This window comes from Schistocerca cancellata, chromosome 11 (genome assembly GCF_023864275.1).
Source record: "Schistocerca cancellata isolate TAMUIC-IGC-003103 chromosome 11, iqSchCanc2.1, whole genome shotgun sequence".
In the NCBI taxonomy this organism is placed as follows: Eukaryota; Metazoa; Arthropoda; class Insecta; order Orthoptera; family Acrididae; genus Schistocerca; species Schistocerca cancellata.
Window position 1 is genome coordinate 117,853,521 of NC_064636.1, and position 17,850 is coordinate 117,871,370.

The window sequence follows — 17,850 nt, forward strand, 5'->3', positions numbered from 1 at the left end:
ATTTTGCAATCAAAATTTTGCCGCTATACTGAATTCAATTTTGGAAGGCATATCCAATATTAAGCAAGATAATGACGAAAAATTCTCACAATTAATGACAGACAATGCAGCCTTCAGAAATGACATAAAATCAGACTTCGCCACACTGACTCAAAAGGTAGATGAAATTAATACACGTCTTTCCAAACAGGTCGACGATCTTACGGTAAAATTCGAAAATTTAGAGTTACGACAAAGTGACAATGCCAATCACATCCATGACTTGACAAAAACCTATGAAACTATTAATTGCAAATTAGAATCAAACAAACAATTGATTATATTCTAGTAGATAGGGAATGGGGAGAGAAAGTAACAAATGTGAAGGTAATTCCAAGTGTGAGTGCTGATGGAGACCATAGGTTACTGGTGGGACAATGGAAAATGAATCAGTGTGTGAAAAATAGAAAACAGAAGAAAGTGACGAGGATACGGGATTGGAAATTAAAGGAGAGTGAATGTTCTGAGAAGTACAGAGAATTAATAACACAAAAATTTTCAAAAGAAGTCTTCTGCGATGTAGAAAATGAATGGAGTTTATTCAAAGACACTTTAGTCGAAGCAGCACAAAAAGTATGTGGCAGAACATCTGGAAAGGAAAAAATAAGAGACAAGTTGGTGGGATGATACCACAATCCAAGCAGTTAAAAGAAAAAATGGAGCATGGAGAAAATGGTGGAAAACTAAAAATGACGAAGACCATAAAAGATATATAGAAGAAAAGAAGAAGTGCAAAGAAATAGTGGAAACAGCAGAGAAAAAGGCATGGGAAGAGTTTACAAAAAAACTTGAAGATGTGAAGAGCAATAAGAAAATGTTCTATAAAATGATGAAAAATAAAAGGAAGGCTTCTGAAGTACCAGTAAAGATGGAAACAGAGGACGGTACCATTATTGAAGATCCAGGGAATATAAAAGATCTCTGGAAAGAACATTTTAAGAAGCTGTTAAACGCTGAGGACCAGGTACATGAGGAAACAACAAATAATGGAGAAATTGAGAGAAGTTGGGAAGCAGAATTAGGACAAATTACACAGGAAGAAATGGAAAAAGCTGTGAAGAAGATGAATGGGGGGAAAGCCCCAGGACCTGATGAAGTATCAGTGGACATGATAAGATCAGCAGGTCCAGTGGGAATGCAGTGGCTGTATAGAGTACTATCAAGCGTGTGGAGAAATAGTAAAATACCTGGCGACTGGAGAACAGGAGACATTGTTCCCATCTTCAAGAAAGTCAATAAAAGACTTTGTAAAAACTACAGAGGAATAACCCTCATGAGTCATACAGCCAAGATTTTTGAAAGAATTTTACTAAATCGAATAAGTGAAAAGATAGAAAAGGAGCTGAGTGAAGAACAGCATGGGTTTAGGAAAGGAAGGAGCACAATCGACCTGATATTTTCTATCCGTCAACTGATGGAAAAAAGTTGGGAGTATAACAAAAGGGTGATAATGGTTTTTATAGACATAGAAAAGGCATATGACTCAGTTGACCGGGAAAGACTCTGGGAAGAACTAAAGAAGATAGATATAGAAGATGGATACATTAATGTTATAAAGACAATGTACAGAGGCCACAATTGTAGAATTAGAACACCATTGGGGAACTCTGAATACTTCGAAATAAGACAAGGACTTAAGCAAGGAAGTATTCTATCTCCTGCGCTTTTTAATGTTGTGATGGAGGGAATGAATAGGGCAGTTAAAGATATAGTAAAAGAAAAAGACAAAAAGATGATTTTTGCAGATGATATGGTAATATGGGGTGATAAAGAGGTAGATGTACAGTTACAGCTTGATGCGTGGAAGGAAATAATGAAAAGGTATGGATTAAGAATAAATAAAGATAAGAGTGAAGTAATGGTATTTGGAAGAGAGAAAAGAATCAATGGAAATATTACCTTGAATGGAGAACCCCTCAAAGTGGTAGAAAGTTTCACTTATTTAGGGAGTGAAATATCTAGGGATGGAAGAATAACTAACGAAATTAATAGGAGGTTACAGAAGGGAGGCAATTTCTACCAAACAATAAAACATCTGATTTGGAATAATGAAGTTTCAGAAAGAGCAAAACTCCTGATGTATAAGAATTATTACTTCCCTATTGTCACCTATCATGGAGAAACATGGACAATGAAAGAAAGGGACTGGAGCAGACTGCAAGCAGGGGAAATGAAATTTCTCAGAGCAGTTAAGGGAAAAACAAGAATGGACAGAGTAAGGAATGTAGAGATTAGAAAGGACCTCAAACAAGAAAGTATGAGAGAAGAAATTGAAAGAAAGAGATTAAGATGGTATGGGCATGTTAAGAGGATGCATGGGCAGACTCCCCAAAATTATGGAAGAACTAAAGATGGATGGGAAACGACCTAGAGGGAGCCCAAGAACACGGTGGAAAATGGGAGTGAGAATATCTGTTGAAAGGAGAGGTGTGACCTGGCAGCAAGTGGAGGAAGAAAAGTGGTGGAAGGACCGAGCCAAATGGAGAGGACTCGTCAGCACCCAGACCCGGCAGTAGCTGGAGCGGGATTCGGATATAGATAGATAGATAGAATCAAACACGCACGCATGTGACGAAATTAATTTAAAGGTGAATACAATAGAAACAAAAGTAGCTGACATTCACAAACAGATTCACACAACAATACAGATAGAGGCTGAACCCCATTTGTCTCGAATTAATTCACAATTTAAAGAATGGATGGCACACAAAGACGAAATTTTTGAAGAATGTATACAAAACAAATTGCCACATATTGTGCACGATTCTGTAGTGGAATACATGAACAACAATAGACAAGTAATCGATGACGATATGCAAACAAAGACAACTCAATGCCAAGCACAACAGAATAGTACACCCACTACACATTTTTACACACACAAAAGAAAATCTCGATTCAGAAATGAACACATGTACACACACGAATTTCAACACTCAAATACACAATACACTGACGCGCATAGCAACAGATACCCATCAGCTGAAGTACAATACAATTATCCTTTTGATGAAGAACCATGTACACACAGGGAAGAATTAAATGATTACACGGAAAGAGACAGACGAACACCTAACAAAAAGAAGAAAGTCCATTCAAGCACCGTAGATTCCAACCTTTTATACCAGGCAAAAACGCTGTACACCCTGTCATCTTCTTAAAAGCTTTTAGGAACGCATTCCCACGTTCGTGGAGCGACCACAAACGCATTGCGTACATTGTGGATTACATTCAAGGGGACACTGCTGTCTGGGCTTACTATGAAAGCGACAGATGTGTAACATACGAGCAGTTTGAACGCGCCTTCTTGAATAAGTTTTGGTCACCCACTGTACAGGAACGTATCCGCAAACAAGTCACTGAACCCCAACACTTCAATCCTAAAAACGGCAACCTGCGCAGATATTTCGAGAAGTACCTAAACATGATACACTTCCTTAATGAACCAGTGGAACCAAAAGATGTGATCCAATCACTGAAAAGGCCTGGCCAGACAGAATGCGGCCTGGCCGTCCGGCCTGTGGCCTTGAACCACAGCCGGCAGGCCGCACTGTTGAATCGCTCGTTACTGTATGGTGGCGGTCACACTGAGTGCGGCTCTGACGCACCGGCACGCGGCCTGCCGCACCGGCCGCCGCCGGGTTGTCACAGATTACAGATTCGCCGCAAGCCGCAGCGGCTGCTTGCCTCTGTTGGCGCACTCAACTGCTCTGCTGTCACACTGGAAGCAGCGGCGTGAGGCGGTTTTTGTCTTAGAGTTCATAGTGCATGCATCATGGACACAGACAGACTTACAGAGGAGGTGAGAGAATACAACTTTTTGTATGACACGCGGGATCCTGATTTGGAGGTAGAATACTTTTGCCCTCGATATACTCTTGATGGAAAGCTGAATTCTCAGAAAGAGTATTGTCACTGACGTCCATAACTTCCAATATCAAGTACTGTAAACTCGTAGTATGGATCAACGATCGCCAGGAGAAGCAGCTAAAAGAATTGCTTGTAACAGAACTGGGATCCTCTATCCTTCGGGCATTTTAACCTGATATGCTTTCCGTCTATGCTTCCAAGGCAGTTCGGAAACCTCCAAACTTCTAGAAATCCTTCTTCAGATTTCTTCCACATCTCTGTTGTTGGAGTAGGTAAGTACTTGGGCTGTAGAACAGTCCATATTGCCTGGCACACTTGTTTCACAATTTCTGAGACTGTTAAACGACCTAACCGAAAAGAAAAAGCTATGTTCTGGTGACTGTCGCTTGTAGTCAAGTATCTGGAAAAGATTAAAATAAATTATGCCGATAGAACGAATATATAAGTTAACGACCAAAGAAATTTGTTTAAATACAATGACAATGTTATGAATACAATGAAACAAAACAATCTATTAAGTAGAAAGTTCTCTCTAGCGGGACATGCGGAACTAGATGTTACTATCGTTTGCTGTATTCGAAAACACGCATTTAAATTTATCACTCACTCGTAACTACGAAGTGCGATAGCACTTTCTTCCGTCGAACCTTTCATATGATACAGCAAAACTGAAATGGAATAATTTATTACTTCTGTTTGAAGCATAAAGAGGCCACAAATGGTAAAACTTACCTCAAACAAATGGCTAGTCTGTGCCTTGTATCAATTGGCTTTCTCCAGTTCGTTGTGCACTTCTCGGTGCTACCGTTTTATCAGGCGATGCAGTTCCTCGAAACATTCTCGCCGCATACGAAAATATTTGAAGAACTTATCTGCGTCAGACTCTAGATCAATACACAGACGATGGTATTCTCCGAAGCTTTCTCTCTTGCTACTAATGTCGTGCACCCAAAATCTCCTCTTCTTGGTGCCATTTCGTATCGCTAGTGCGAGCTACTCATTTCTGCACTTTAAAAAAATAAGAAAAAGGACTCGCACAAAGGTAACGTGTCCCTCGTGAAGCTTCCAAATCGTCTAACGCCAAGACAATCGCGCTACGCATGCAAGCTTAATAATGGGGATCGGCCGTTTCCACAGTGTTAACAGCTGACGCATCAAGAGCCACTGCGGCCGGCCGTTGCCTGTGTGGCGTCCCTGGCCGCTAACTGGCCTGGCCTCCCGCTGAGCCGTCCGTCGCAGCGGCAGGCCGGATTCTGTCTGGCCAGGCCTAAAGCAAGACTTCCTTTTAATATTAAAGAGAAATTACTGTACTTACCGGACGACGATCCAGAATATTTTTTGGAAAAGTTAGATGCTGTTGATTTACTATATGAAGAACAAGAACCAACACACAACTCACGCAGTAGGAATCAACATGTCTACATTGCTACATTACCAAACACACAGCAAAATTCACAACACACAGTAAACATGCAAAACAATCACCACAACTCACAGCTGCACACAAACAACTACAACTATACACAGGGAGATAACCCGTAGAAAAAACGAAGAAACGACAATTTTAATTCAAGGAGGAATAATGGAAACAACAACGGACACAAAGCCAAACAGAAACACTGGCAAAGAAACAACAACACAGATTACACAAGAAATGGAACACCTACACAGCACTTTAACCAGAACAACAACCAGTATTATGTGAGACAATGGCAAACACAGCAACCGCCACCACAAAATCATATTCAGATGCCACAAGGGAATTTTGCACAAACAAGCAACACAAACCAACAAGTGATTTCAGCCAGCCGAAAACAGACAGGCGATTGACAAAGACAATATCCTAATGTAAATATTATTGAGGTAGCTAATGAAACTACAACTACACTTGCCAATGACCAGACAAACCAGGTAAACTAGAACCAGTCATTACTGAGCCCCAGGTTGTGACTGAGGAACATTTGGGGGGCAACTTCAATTTAGAAACTATGTTTGAATACACACTTGCTAGTGAAACTGTGAAACAAGAAAAATTAACATTTACACAACAAGAGTTGCCTACACTATTCTTAAGATATAATGAAAGTGGAAACTTAGCTGATGATCTGATAAATGACAATACACAATGTCACAACGTAAAGAAAAGATTTGTACTGTCTTCCACCTCAGGCATTGTAGGAGGTATACCTACTAACATAATTATTGATACAGGAGCAGCTGTCAGTGTGATTTCCCACAATTCTTATACTATGATGAAGAAAACTTCTAAGATACCAGAGTTCCCAGTTCAAAACTGTTTAATATTAACTGCATTAGGTAATAAGGCAAGTAGAGTTAATAACCAGGTATTTGTGACTTAATATGGGAAATGGAATCGTACAATGGCCTTTCCTAGTTGTCCAAAGCCTTGCTGCCAATTGTATATTGGGTATTGATTTTCTTTGCGAGAAGGACTGTACTATAGACTTCTCCAAAGGCATTTGTTATTTTAAGTATGAAGGCAGAGACATAGTTTTGAACTTGGACACTCGACTAGTAGACCATAACAAGCACTGTTCTGGCTACAAGATACAGATTATACGTGAGACTGACATAGATTCCACACAACAACCTGTATCACACAGTGAGATAGTGAATGATGTACTTACACAAATTAATTCTAAGCTATCAGAATGTGATGCTATTAATGAAGAGGAGAGATCCCAGCTTAAACATATTTTACTTAAGAATAAGGATGTTTTCACTAGTAAGCCAGGTAGGATCAACACATATATGTATACGATTCAAGTCAAGCCTCACCAAATCTATTACCACAAGTCATACAATGTACCTCTAGCTCTGCGACCTGCAGTTTGGGAAGAACTAAAGAAAATGATTACATGGAATATTATAGAACCATCAACATCTCCATATTGTAGCCCTTTGCATGTAGTGAAAAGACACAATGGAAGTATCAGGTTAGTATTAGATGCAAGAGCTATCAACCAAATTATCTTACCTGTGATGACACAACCAGAAAATCTTGACGAACAACTTCAGAAATTCTTGGATGCAAAATATTTCTCTACAATAGACCTTAAAAATTCGTTTTGGCAGGTGCCAATAAGCAAAGAATCCAGAAAATATACAGCCTTTATGTTTGGTGACAGAACTTATCAATTTTGTGTATTACCATTTGGCCTAATTGTAAGCTCAGGAGTATTCATTACTGCACTAAACTCTGTACTCTGTGATGATTTACTAGAAACTGTTACACACTATGTAGATGACATACTGATTGCCCAAAAACCTGGAAGGAACACACTGATACCCTGAACACTTTACTATGCAGATTCACACAAGCTGGTATCACTGCCAATATTTGTAAATCTAGATTTGCTTGTTCTGAGAGCAAATACCTAGGACACATCATCAACACACAAGGCATTAAACCTGACCCTTCAAAATTAGATGCTATCAGACATTTCCCCAATCCCACTACAAAGAAACAGTTAAAATCATTTCTCGGTTTATGCTCATTTTTCAGACGATTCATACCTAAACAGTCACTCAATAGCAGATACTTACTAAACTTATTAAAGAAGAACCAGGTATGGATTTGGAACCAAGACTGTGAAAATGACTTTACTAAAATCAAAGAAGCCTTAGTAAATTCTAACATGCTGGAACATCCAGACTTCAATTTGAACTTTTGTATTGCTTGTGATGCATCAAACATTGGTTTGGGATGTTGTTTATTCCAACTTGTTAAAACAGAAACTTCAGAACATATTAAGATTATTGGTTTTGCCAGTCGGACTTTAACGGAATGTGAAAGATCTTACTCCACCACAGAATTGGAAACATTATCTATTATATGGGCATTTAAAAAGTTTAACTATTATCTGTATGGAAGACACACCATTATATACACTGACCATCAAGCACTTACCTTCCTTTTGTCATGTAAATTCATTCATCCTAGACTTATACGATGGGCACTTGCATTACAGAATTACTCTTTCGAAATCAAGCACATCAAGTGAAAAGACAACATAATAGCTGACACTTTCAAGACTACCGCAAGGATTACACCATAACAATACAGACTTTGAGAACACACACGATTACAGAATACTACTCATGCAAGACAAACAGTTTACACAATACTACATAGACCTATGCAAGAACATGGCAACACTACAAGATTCAGATCCACACTGGTACAAAATAAAACAAATCATAGTACAACAACACAATGACACTTTACAAGACAGATACATGTTACACCACAACATACTTTTCTACAAAAGACACACAAATGCTACTAACTGGTGCGTTTGCATACCACAAAATTCTGTGCCCAAATTCATTGCACACACTCACACTGTTTGGGGACACTACAGAACAAAGAAATGTCTAAACAAGTTACAAATGTATTGCTATTTTCCAAACAGGAGAAGAAAAACACATGATATCATCAAATGTGTCGTATGTCAAAAATCCAAGCCACAAAATCAATCCACCAAAACAGATTTGCACTCTATCTTACCCACTGGACCTACAGAGATACTTTCTACAGATGTTAGCGGACCTCATCCAACTAGCATCGGTGGTTGTAAATACATTCTAGCATTTTATGACATATTTTCTAAGCACATCAAACTTTTTGCCATTAAGTCACCCACAGCAAACACCATCATCAGAAGATTCACAAATGATTACATGCCATACTGTGGAAAACCTAAAGCCATTCTATCAGATAATGCCACGTATTATGCAGGATTCATCTGGAGAAAATTTCTAAAGGACAATAACATTAAGAGTATCTTTATTTCAAAGTTTCATGCATCAGCCAACCCTTGCGAGAGAATTTTTAGAGAATTAAATAGATTCATGAGAACTTATACCTCAACAAGCACACAAACTGGATACATTACTTAGCACTTTTTGAGGAAATACACAACAATTTAAATATATACAACACACCCTATACTCCCAGAGAAATCATGTTTGACACAAAGGAAACTAATGGATGGAGCAACCCACTACCAAAATTTTCTGACACCAAACCTTCACACGAGGAAAAGGTAAGGGAAGGTCCTTACACAATCATTGATATACCACACCCTGGAGCATATCTGTTACAAAACCCCAGGAATAAGAGAATTTTAGGTTTGTACCCTCACAAAGATTTGAAAACTTTTAGCGCTTAGCAGAGTATGCTGATACAACAACAAGGTAAGTCACATCTGGTACTTCAAGCTGGAATAAGAAGAAGATATAAGCTATAATCTTAAGTATCTACATCTTACAGCACCAGCAACAACAGCAGCAGAAAGAAGATAAGACACAAGAAGAACTAACAATTTTCATGCAAAGCACAGTTACAGATTATATTTATTAATACCCTGCAGACAAGCTGACAGACTAAATGACCGGAGACAATTGCTGCCCTGAACCTGATATATTAATTGGCATGATAGACACTTGATTTGCTATTCACACTCACACCACAATCCACATGAATACAACATGCACAAAAAAAAACACTCTACAGGAAATGACAAATGAGATTAATTGAGCAAGGCTATATACTTTATTTTATTTGTAAATGATACTTTGTGCACATGCTAATTTGGAATTGATTGTGGATGTGACGTGTCGTGTCTTATTGTAATCATGACTTTTCAGGACAGATCATCTCCAAGATGTTTTCTAACCTACTATGAAAGTTTATGTTGCAGGAAACATTTAATGAAGAAGAACACTTATTGTGTAGTACTGATGTAAAGGAAAATATACTTCAAAGGAAAACTTTATTAAAAAGGTGAAGAGACCTATAAAAGAAAATGGATTTTCTGAATGTATCACAATACACTGAACCTACAAGATAATTTTTTCTACGTCTGACCCATATGTACTTGTAAATATCTAGTTTAATGCAACTGAAAAATGTAAAATATGTATACGTATTACCAAACAATTTAATGTAAATGTATAGGTACACGTTTCACAGAAAAAATTTTATATCTATGTAAACATGTAACAGAAAACTGTACTCAAAGTGAAGTGATATTTGTTATGTTTTGTGCTCTGTTGTGAACAAACATTTTGTTTTGCAACGAACAATGTATGAACAAGTTGTGTGCAAATATTTAAAAAAACGGTTCACTGCGCTCATGATGGGACACTATAGGTGACGTGAGTCGCAAAACCACGGCACACTTTTCGACGAAACGACGACACAATATCCAGGAGATGGCATATGCCTTTTGGAAGATGAAATTGGAGGTTATTGAGTAGACGTAACACGGACTGGTCAGTACGGAACCACTGACACCATGTATTCCTACCAAGACGAAACCACATTTTAACTGCGTCTTCCAAAGCATGCCTCATTGCAGGATTCTTGATCTCCAACTTGTTTCTTCAAGAACTTTCGTCTCAATGTAAACAAAAGTGTGACACGTGACATTTATTTTAAAGTGCAAAGACTTTGGCACAGTATAAACCTTTACTAACAAGTGACATTCTAAAGAGAATATGTTCACATATCTCTGAAAATGCACAAAACCATTAGTTAATTTTATTTATTGAATGAACATGTGTAATAACATTTTGAAGTGAAAGAGAACAACGGACTATATGCCCAACAAAATTTTTACAAAGTAACAGCACAAGTGAATACGAACTGTGAAATTGTTATAGTCTATGTAAAACTGTAATAGATATGAGAGCAGTGATAGCTCTGAGCCATTGCACTGCACTCCGGTACTGGAGTTCCCGGGTTCAATACCGCTCGAAATCAAATATTTTTATATTTTCTTTTCACTTTCATTTATCTTGTGTGTAAATATTATTTATGTATTTGTATAGATGTATGACATTTATGATATTATATGTATGTTGAATCTGTGAAACATGATACGTAACAACTTATGATTCATAACATGATAAATAAAGAAAATACGTCAACAAATTGCTCAGCTGCAGGTGGTACACCTTTGCCTTCGCAATTTGGGGAGCAGTTTAAGGAACCATTTGCACTCTAGCACAGACAATATTTAATTTAGTTAACTTAGATTATCTGTAACTTAGATTATATGTATTGATTTTTTAAGACAAGAGAATGCAAAATAAAGCAATTAATCCCGCTCTCTTGTCACAGCCAGCAGGCATCAACACTCTTATGTCATTCGTTGTCCTAGAAGGACGTAATATTTTGTGTGGCTCCACAGTTAGCCATTTCATACTTATTTGCAGAAAAGAGGCGCAGAATTAATAAGTCGCTCTCATTTGTAAATGATCTGCAATTATTTCCCTATAATTTTATGTAAGTGTAATTTATATCGTAATGTATATGTAAAATGAATATATGTTTTATTTAATCGTATGCTTTTCTTTGTTTTAGTAATTTTAGTCACTCCATTTTCATGATTGAAGCTCAGGTCAGATATTAGACTGTCTACGAAAAATATATGATGTGCCCAGGCTACGATCCGTACATCTTCGGACGTGCGAAGCTCGATAAATTCACGGCGTAAATTTTAATCCCTCAATCACTTACTCAACAGGCCAAACAAACAATAATTATTATTATTATTATTTTAATTTTTTTTTATTTGCTAAAAACCCTGAAGTGGCAATCCATCGGGAGCACGACCGTCAACGCCCTCCACTGTAGACACAGACATAATGCTTACACCGATAACCGAATGCGGCCACCATCCCCATCACTGCAGCCACCCGAGGTCTAGCGGAGGGAGGAGGGGGGGGGTGCTGGCACATATAAATAGCCCACTCCCCACAAATCTCGACACTACGCCAGAAGATGGATAATATGACTTCCTGGGACTTCCTGAAACATCGCATGATATCAATGCTACCATGTGGCTGGAGATCTGACAAACCTTCGTCAGCATTAAATTTAGTACACTATGGTGACAGTTAAACTAATATGGAATTTCACAGACTATCAGCAAAATGTACTAAATTTAACGCTGTTTACAAAAATTCTTGCTATCATGTTTTCTCTTTGCAAGCAGTTTGGGATAAGAAATGTTCCATTACACTGTAAATTTATGCCATACATACTGGATAAACCCATTCTCTTTACACAGAGCAAACAATTCCAGTAATGCAGTTTGTTTTTCATTAAATACTTCAGTGAAAAGAAATAGTATGACAAACACAATACTTACCTGATAACATACTGCTTACAGTTGATTGCTTTACCTCTTACATCTTATATCTTTTCTATTATAGAACTCTGACAGAGACAAATAAATTTACAGCTGCTGCAATGAAGTCATCTTTGGTACATTTGTTCCAAGAACGAATTTGAGGTATTCATTATTTACATGTACAATAAAATTACCGTGGGTTACTGTTAATAAACTTATGTTTCCTACAAGTTTCATTCAAATACCATTACACAACAGAACAATATACCTATAGTCAATTGAAATTCTATAAACATTTTGGAGGAGTGCTAAAATCCTAGGTTTTAATGTATCATCATTTATGATCACTGAAATATACTGCACCCAATGCATTTCATGATATTCATACAGTACTACATGCACAATACATCACTCATGTGAAAACTTACATCACGCTCAATGCCATCCTCCTGTTTCAGTTCTAGGTCTTGCTTTATATGGAGACTAGGCATTACAATCTTTAGCGGACCTTCAAGAAACTGAAAAAAGAAAGAATGGCATATTCAAAGCTTCTGTCCCTTGCACTTGATTGGTGCTTACACATCATGTGGGGCTAAAAACCTATTGGTCACATGTATTCACTTAATGGCATTAGGTAACAAGAAATTGTGTCACGTTAAATTAGATTTACTTTCATTCCAATTCACACACACACACACACACACACACACACACACACACACACACACACACACACACACACACACACACGATATTATTTTTCTCAACTAAACTTTTGCTCATTTTGCAAGGGAGACATGTTATTGTGGGTAGTTGGCTCAAAGAAAATTGAACTAATGCAATAGCATTTCATTTCATGCAAAATATTACACACCCCATGTAAAATATCATGGTAATTTTCTCCTTTTCACCAATACCACTGTCATCCCATTTCATTCATTTTTTAAACATTTAAACAGTGTGCCACCATTGTAATTTGATTTGAGGAAACTCTGCCAGGGATGGTCCCAGTCACCAGCATTGATGCAAGGCACTGAGGATGTCAGGATTTGAGTAAGCAGGCAGACATTTCTGGGTATCATTAAGCAAATCATACTATGTGACAAATCTTAGAATTTCTACTGTTTTACTGCAATATTTATTCATTATTGTGAGGAACTGAATACATTTATCTGCACAGAAATGCACTGTATTTGCTAATGAATGGAAGATGTTGATTACTCACAGTGTTCATGTAGGTGCCAACATGAATTATTATTATTATTATTATTATTATTATTATTATTATTATTATTATTATTATTATCTTTTTGACTTTTTTTCTCAGACTTAAGTCTGGTTAAAAATGGAATGTGACGCGGACCTCGGTCAAGCGTGACTTCCTTGTAACTGTATGGTATATGTTATATTGCATTTAGGAACTTTCGGGTAATTGAACATGTATCAATAATTACAGATTTTTGTAGTTGTATATATATGGTTGGATGTAGCTGTATTGCATTAATGTACTGGTGAATATTGTGAGGTATGACTCCTGTAGTTGATAGTATAATTGGGATAATGTCGACTTTATCCTGATGCCACATGTCCTTGACTTCCTCAGCCAGTTGGATGTATTTTTCAATTTTTTCTCCTGTTTTCTTCTGTATATTTGTTGTGTTGGGTATGGATATTTCAATTAGTTGTGTTAATTTCTTCTTTTTATTGGTGAGTATGATGTCAGGTTTGTTATGTGTTGTTGTTTTATCTGTTATAATCGTTCTGTTCCAGTATAACTTGTATTCATCATTCTCCAGTACATTTTGTGGTGCATACTTGTATGTGGGAACGTGTTGTTTTATTAGTTTATGTTTTATGGCAAGTTGTTGATGTATTATTTTTGCTACATTGTCATGTCTTCTGGGGTATTCTGTATTTGCTAGTATTGTACATCCGCTTGTTATGTGATCTACTGTTTCTATTTGTTGTTTGCAAAGTCTGCATTTATCTGTTGTGGTATTGGGATCTTTAATAATATGCTTGCTGTAATATCTGGTGTTTATTGTTTGATCCTGTATTGCGATCATGAATCCTTCCGTCTCACTGTATATATTGCCGTTTCTTAGCCATGTGTTGGATGCGTCTTGATCTATGTGTGGCTGTGTTAGATGATACGGGTGCTTGCCGTGTAGTGTTTTCTTTTTCCAATTTACTTTCTTTGTATCTGTTGATGTTATGTGATCTAAAGGGTTGTAGAAGTGGTTATGAAATTGCAATGGTGTAGCTGATGTATTTATATGAGTGATTGCTTTGTGTATTTTGCTAGTTTCTGCTCGCTCTAGAAAGAATTTTCTTAAATTGTCTACCTGTCCATAATGTAGGTTTTTTATATCTATAAATCCCCTTCCACCTTCCTTTCTGCTTAATGTGAATCTTTCTGTTGCTGAATGTATGTGATGTATTCTATATTTGTGACATTGTGATCGTGTAAGTGTATTGAGTGCTTCTAGGTCTGTGTCACTCCATTTCACTACTCCAAATGAGTAGGTCAATACTGGTATAGCATAAGTATTTATAGCTTTTGTCTTGTTTCTTGCTGTCAATTCTGTTTTCAGTATTTTTGTTAGTCTTTGTCTATATTTTTCTTTTAGTTCTTCTTTAATATTTGTATTATCTATTCCTATTTTTTGTCTGTATCCTAGGTATTTATAGGCATCTGTTTTTTCCATCGCTTCTATGCAGTCGCTGTGGTTATCCAATATGTAATCTTCTTGTTTAGTGTGTTTGCCCTTGACTATGCTATTTTTCTTACATTTGTCTGTTCCAAAAGCCATATTTATATCATTGCTGAATACTTCTGTTATCTTTAGTAATTGGTTGAGTTGTTGATTTGTTGCTGCCAGTAGTTTTAGATCATCCATGTATAGCAAATGTGTGATTTTGTGTGGGTATGTTCCAGTAATATTGTATCCATAATTTGTATTATTTAGCATGTTGGATAGTGGATTCAGAGCAAGACAGAACCAGAAAGGACTTAATGAGTCTCCTTGGTATATTCCACGCTTAATCTGTATTGGCTGTGATGTGATGTTATCTGAATTTGTTTGGATATTAAGTGTGGTTTTCCAATTTTTCATTACTGTGTTTAGAAACTGTATCAATTTAGGATCTACTTTGTATATTTCCAAAATCTGTAGTAACCATGAGTGGGGTACACTATCAAAGGCTTTTTGGTAATCAATGTATGCGTAGTGTAGGGACCTTTGTTTAGTTTTAGCTTGATATGTCACCTCTGTATCTATTATCAGTTGCTCTTTACATCCTCGAGCTCCTTTGCAACAGCCTTTTTGTTCTTCATTTATAATTTTGTTCTGTGTTGTATGTGTCATTAATTTCTGTGTAATGACTGAAGTTAATATTTTGTATATTGTTGGTAGGCATGTTATGGGGCGATATTTAGCTGGGTTTGCTGTGTCTGCTTGATCTTTAGGTTTCAGATAGGTTATTCCATGTGCAAGTGTATCAGGGAATGTGTATGGGTCTGCAATGTAACTGTTAAATAATTTAGTTAGATGTGAATGTGTTGAGGCGAACTTCTTTCGCCAGTAATTTGCTATTTTATCATTTCCAGGGGCTTTCCAATTGTGTGTAGAATTAATTGCTCGGGTGACTTCATGTTGCAAAATTATCACTTCAGGCATTTGTGGTATCATCTTGTATGTGTCTGTTTCTGCTTGTATCCACCGTGCATGCCTGTTATGTTGTACCGGGTTTGACCATATGCTGCTCCAGAAGTGTTCCATGTCTGTTATGTTTGGTGGATTGTCTATTTTAATGTGTGTGTTATCCATTGTTTGGTAAAATCTCTTTTGGTTTGTGTTGAATGTTTGGTTTTGTTTCCTTCTATTTTCACTTTTTTTGTATCTTCTAAGTCGTTTGGCCAATGCTTGCAATTTCTGCTTTTTTTCATCTAATTGCTCTATTGCTTCTTGTTGTAAGATTTTACCTAACCTTTTTTGTTTTTTGTCTGATATTTCATTTCTTATAAATTGTGTTAACTGTCCGATGTCTTTTCTCAGTTTTTCTATTCTGATCTGTAACCTGTGTTGCCATGCTGGTTTTGTGGGTTTCTTCTGTGTGTTGGTTTGTTCTGATCTCTGCCTAGTGTGTATATTTAGTGTAGTGAGTGCTCCTATATAAACCAGTAGTTGTAACTCTTCCATAGTTGTGTTTTCATTTACTTTGTTGTGTATGATTGTGTTGATAGTTTTTATTGTTGTTTCGACTTGTGGGTTATTTGGCGGTCTATGCAAGAATGGTCTAATGTCTGTATTTGTGTCTTTGTATTCTATATATGTCAGCTGAAATTTCTCTTCTATATCTAACACGTGTCTCTCTTCGTGTTCTATTTGTGTTTGTTCTGGTGGCTGTCTTAAGATTTCGTTTTCCTCTGATTGTTTAATTGATGCGTGTTGGTCTTTGTTTGTTTGCTCTGGGATGTTTGAGTCCATTACTGTGTTTTCTTCCTCTTCTGATTGCACATTATTTTGTTCCAGTATTTGTTGTACTTGTTGTTTGATGTTTTCTAATTCTGACTGGGGTATCCTGTTATTTTTTATTATTACACGGATCTGATCAGCTAGTCGTTGTTCTGTTAAAAATTTTAATTCCGGGTATCTGGTAATAAATGTTGTGTATACTTGTGATCTGTATCCAGTTGTGTTGGTTCCTAGGTTTGTTGCTTGGTAATAACAGAACATGAGGTGTCGATTAACTTCATCTGACCATCTCATCCTCTGTCTTCGTTTTCCTTCTAGGGTGGTTGCAGGAAGCATATCCTGCAAAACACCTCTATTCGGATTTAAATCCTTTTCCAGTTGGCTAGCAGTGTCGTTACCATTGTGGGCGGGCATAGGGTTCAAGCGTCGTCCCCGACCATGACGGCACTTGTCCGAGGCTTCTTTAGTTCTGTCCTGAACCAAGTAATCACACTAAAAGGGGGGTTAGCCCTATTAGTGGTTTGTTCTTTTCGTCGCCTTTTACGACTGGCAGAACATACCGGAGGCCTATTCTTCTCCCGGGCCTCCACGGATTTTATTATTATTATTATTATTATTATTATTATTATTATTATTATTATTATTATATTTGCAATTGCATGACTTGAGAAACTCCAGTAACATTACTAAATTGAACTGTGTGCTGTATGAATGAAGCCAAATAGAGAACCTTTCGCGTTTGAAGTGTGCAGGAGTAGGAAAAACTGGCCAATTGCCTGCAAAATGCTTGGTGAAGTGTGATGTGGTCAATGGCTTCAAGCTTGTAATAAAATTCTATTGAGCTCCCCATTCTATTCATAAGTCAAAGATCAACTGCAAGCTCTCTTATTACATGGAAAATACTGGTTCAGATGCTAATTCCTTTATAAAGTAAAACATAAAATTTTACAAAACAAAAGGTAGTTTTATGTAACCTAAGCTTTCTGTTATAGTATTAGATTAGCTTTAAATTTTATTCCTCTACCCTGCTATTTAAATTATTTTTACTGTGTAGCGCAAATATTCACTTTTTGTTTCCTTTTTAGACATTGGACCTGATATTACTAATATTTATTGGAAGTCAGAACTATTGACTTGTTCAAATTGAATTCACATCGAATCACTTGACACATCACAATAGCATTTCTTGATTTTTATTTTGGAATTTAATTTTATTTTATTTTTGGATGGTTCCAGTCCTTCCTGCCCCCTTTCAGCCTATTTCAATCAATATATTATAAATAGAATCTGCAAGAAAA

General features: G+C 36.9%; 1 protein-coding gene across 1 annotated transcript in view; it reads right to left on the minus strand.

The window, feature by feature from the left end:
* The window catches only part of LOC126108299 (zinc finger protein 117-like), a 161,179-nt gene that overhangs the window by 124,422 nt on the left and 18,907 nt on the right, over window positions 1-17,850 (minus strand). The window contains exon 3 of the mRNA XM_049913521.1: window positions 12,503-12,592. Coding sequence (XP_049769478.1) covers window positions 12,503-12,592 — 90 coding nt within the window. The remainder of the gene's footprint in view (window positions 1-12,502; window positions 12,593-17,850) is intronic.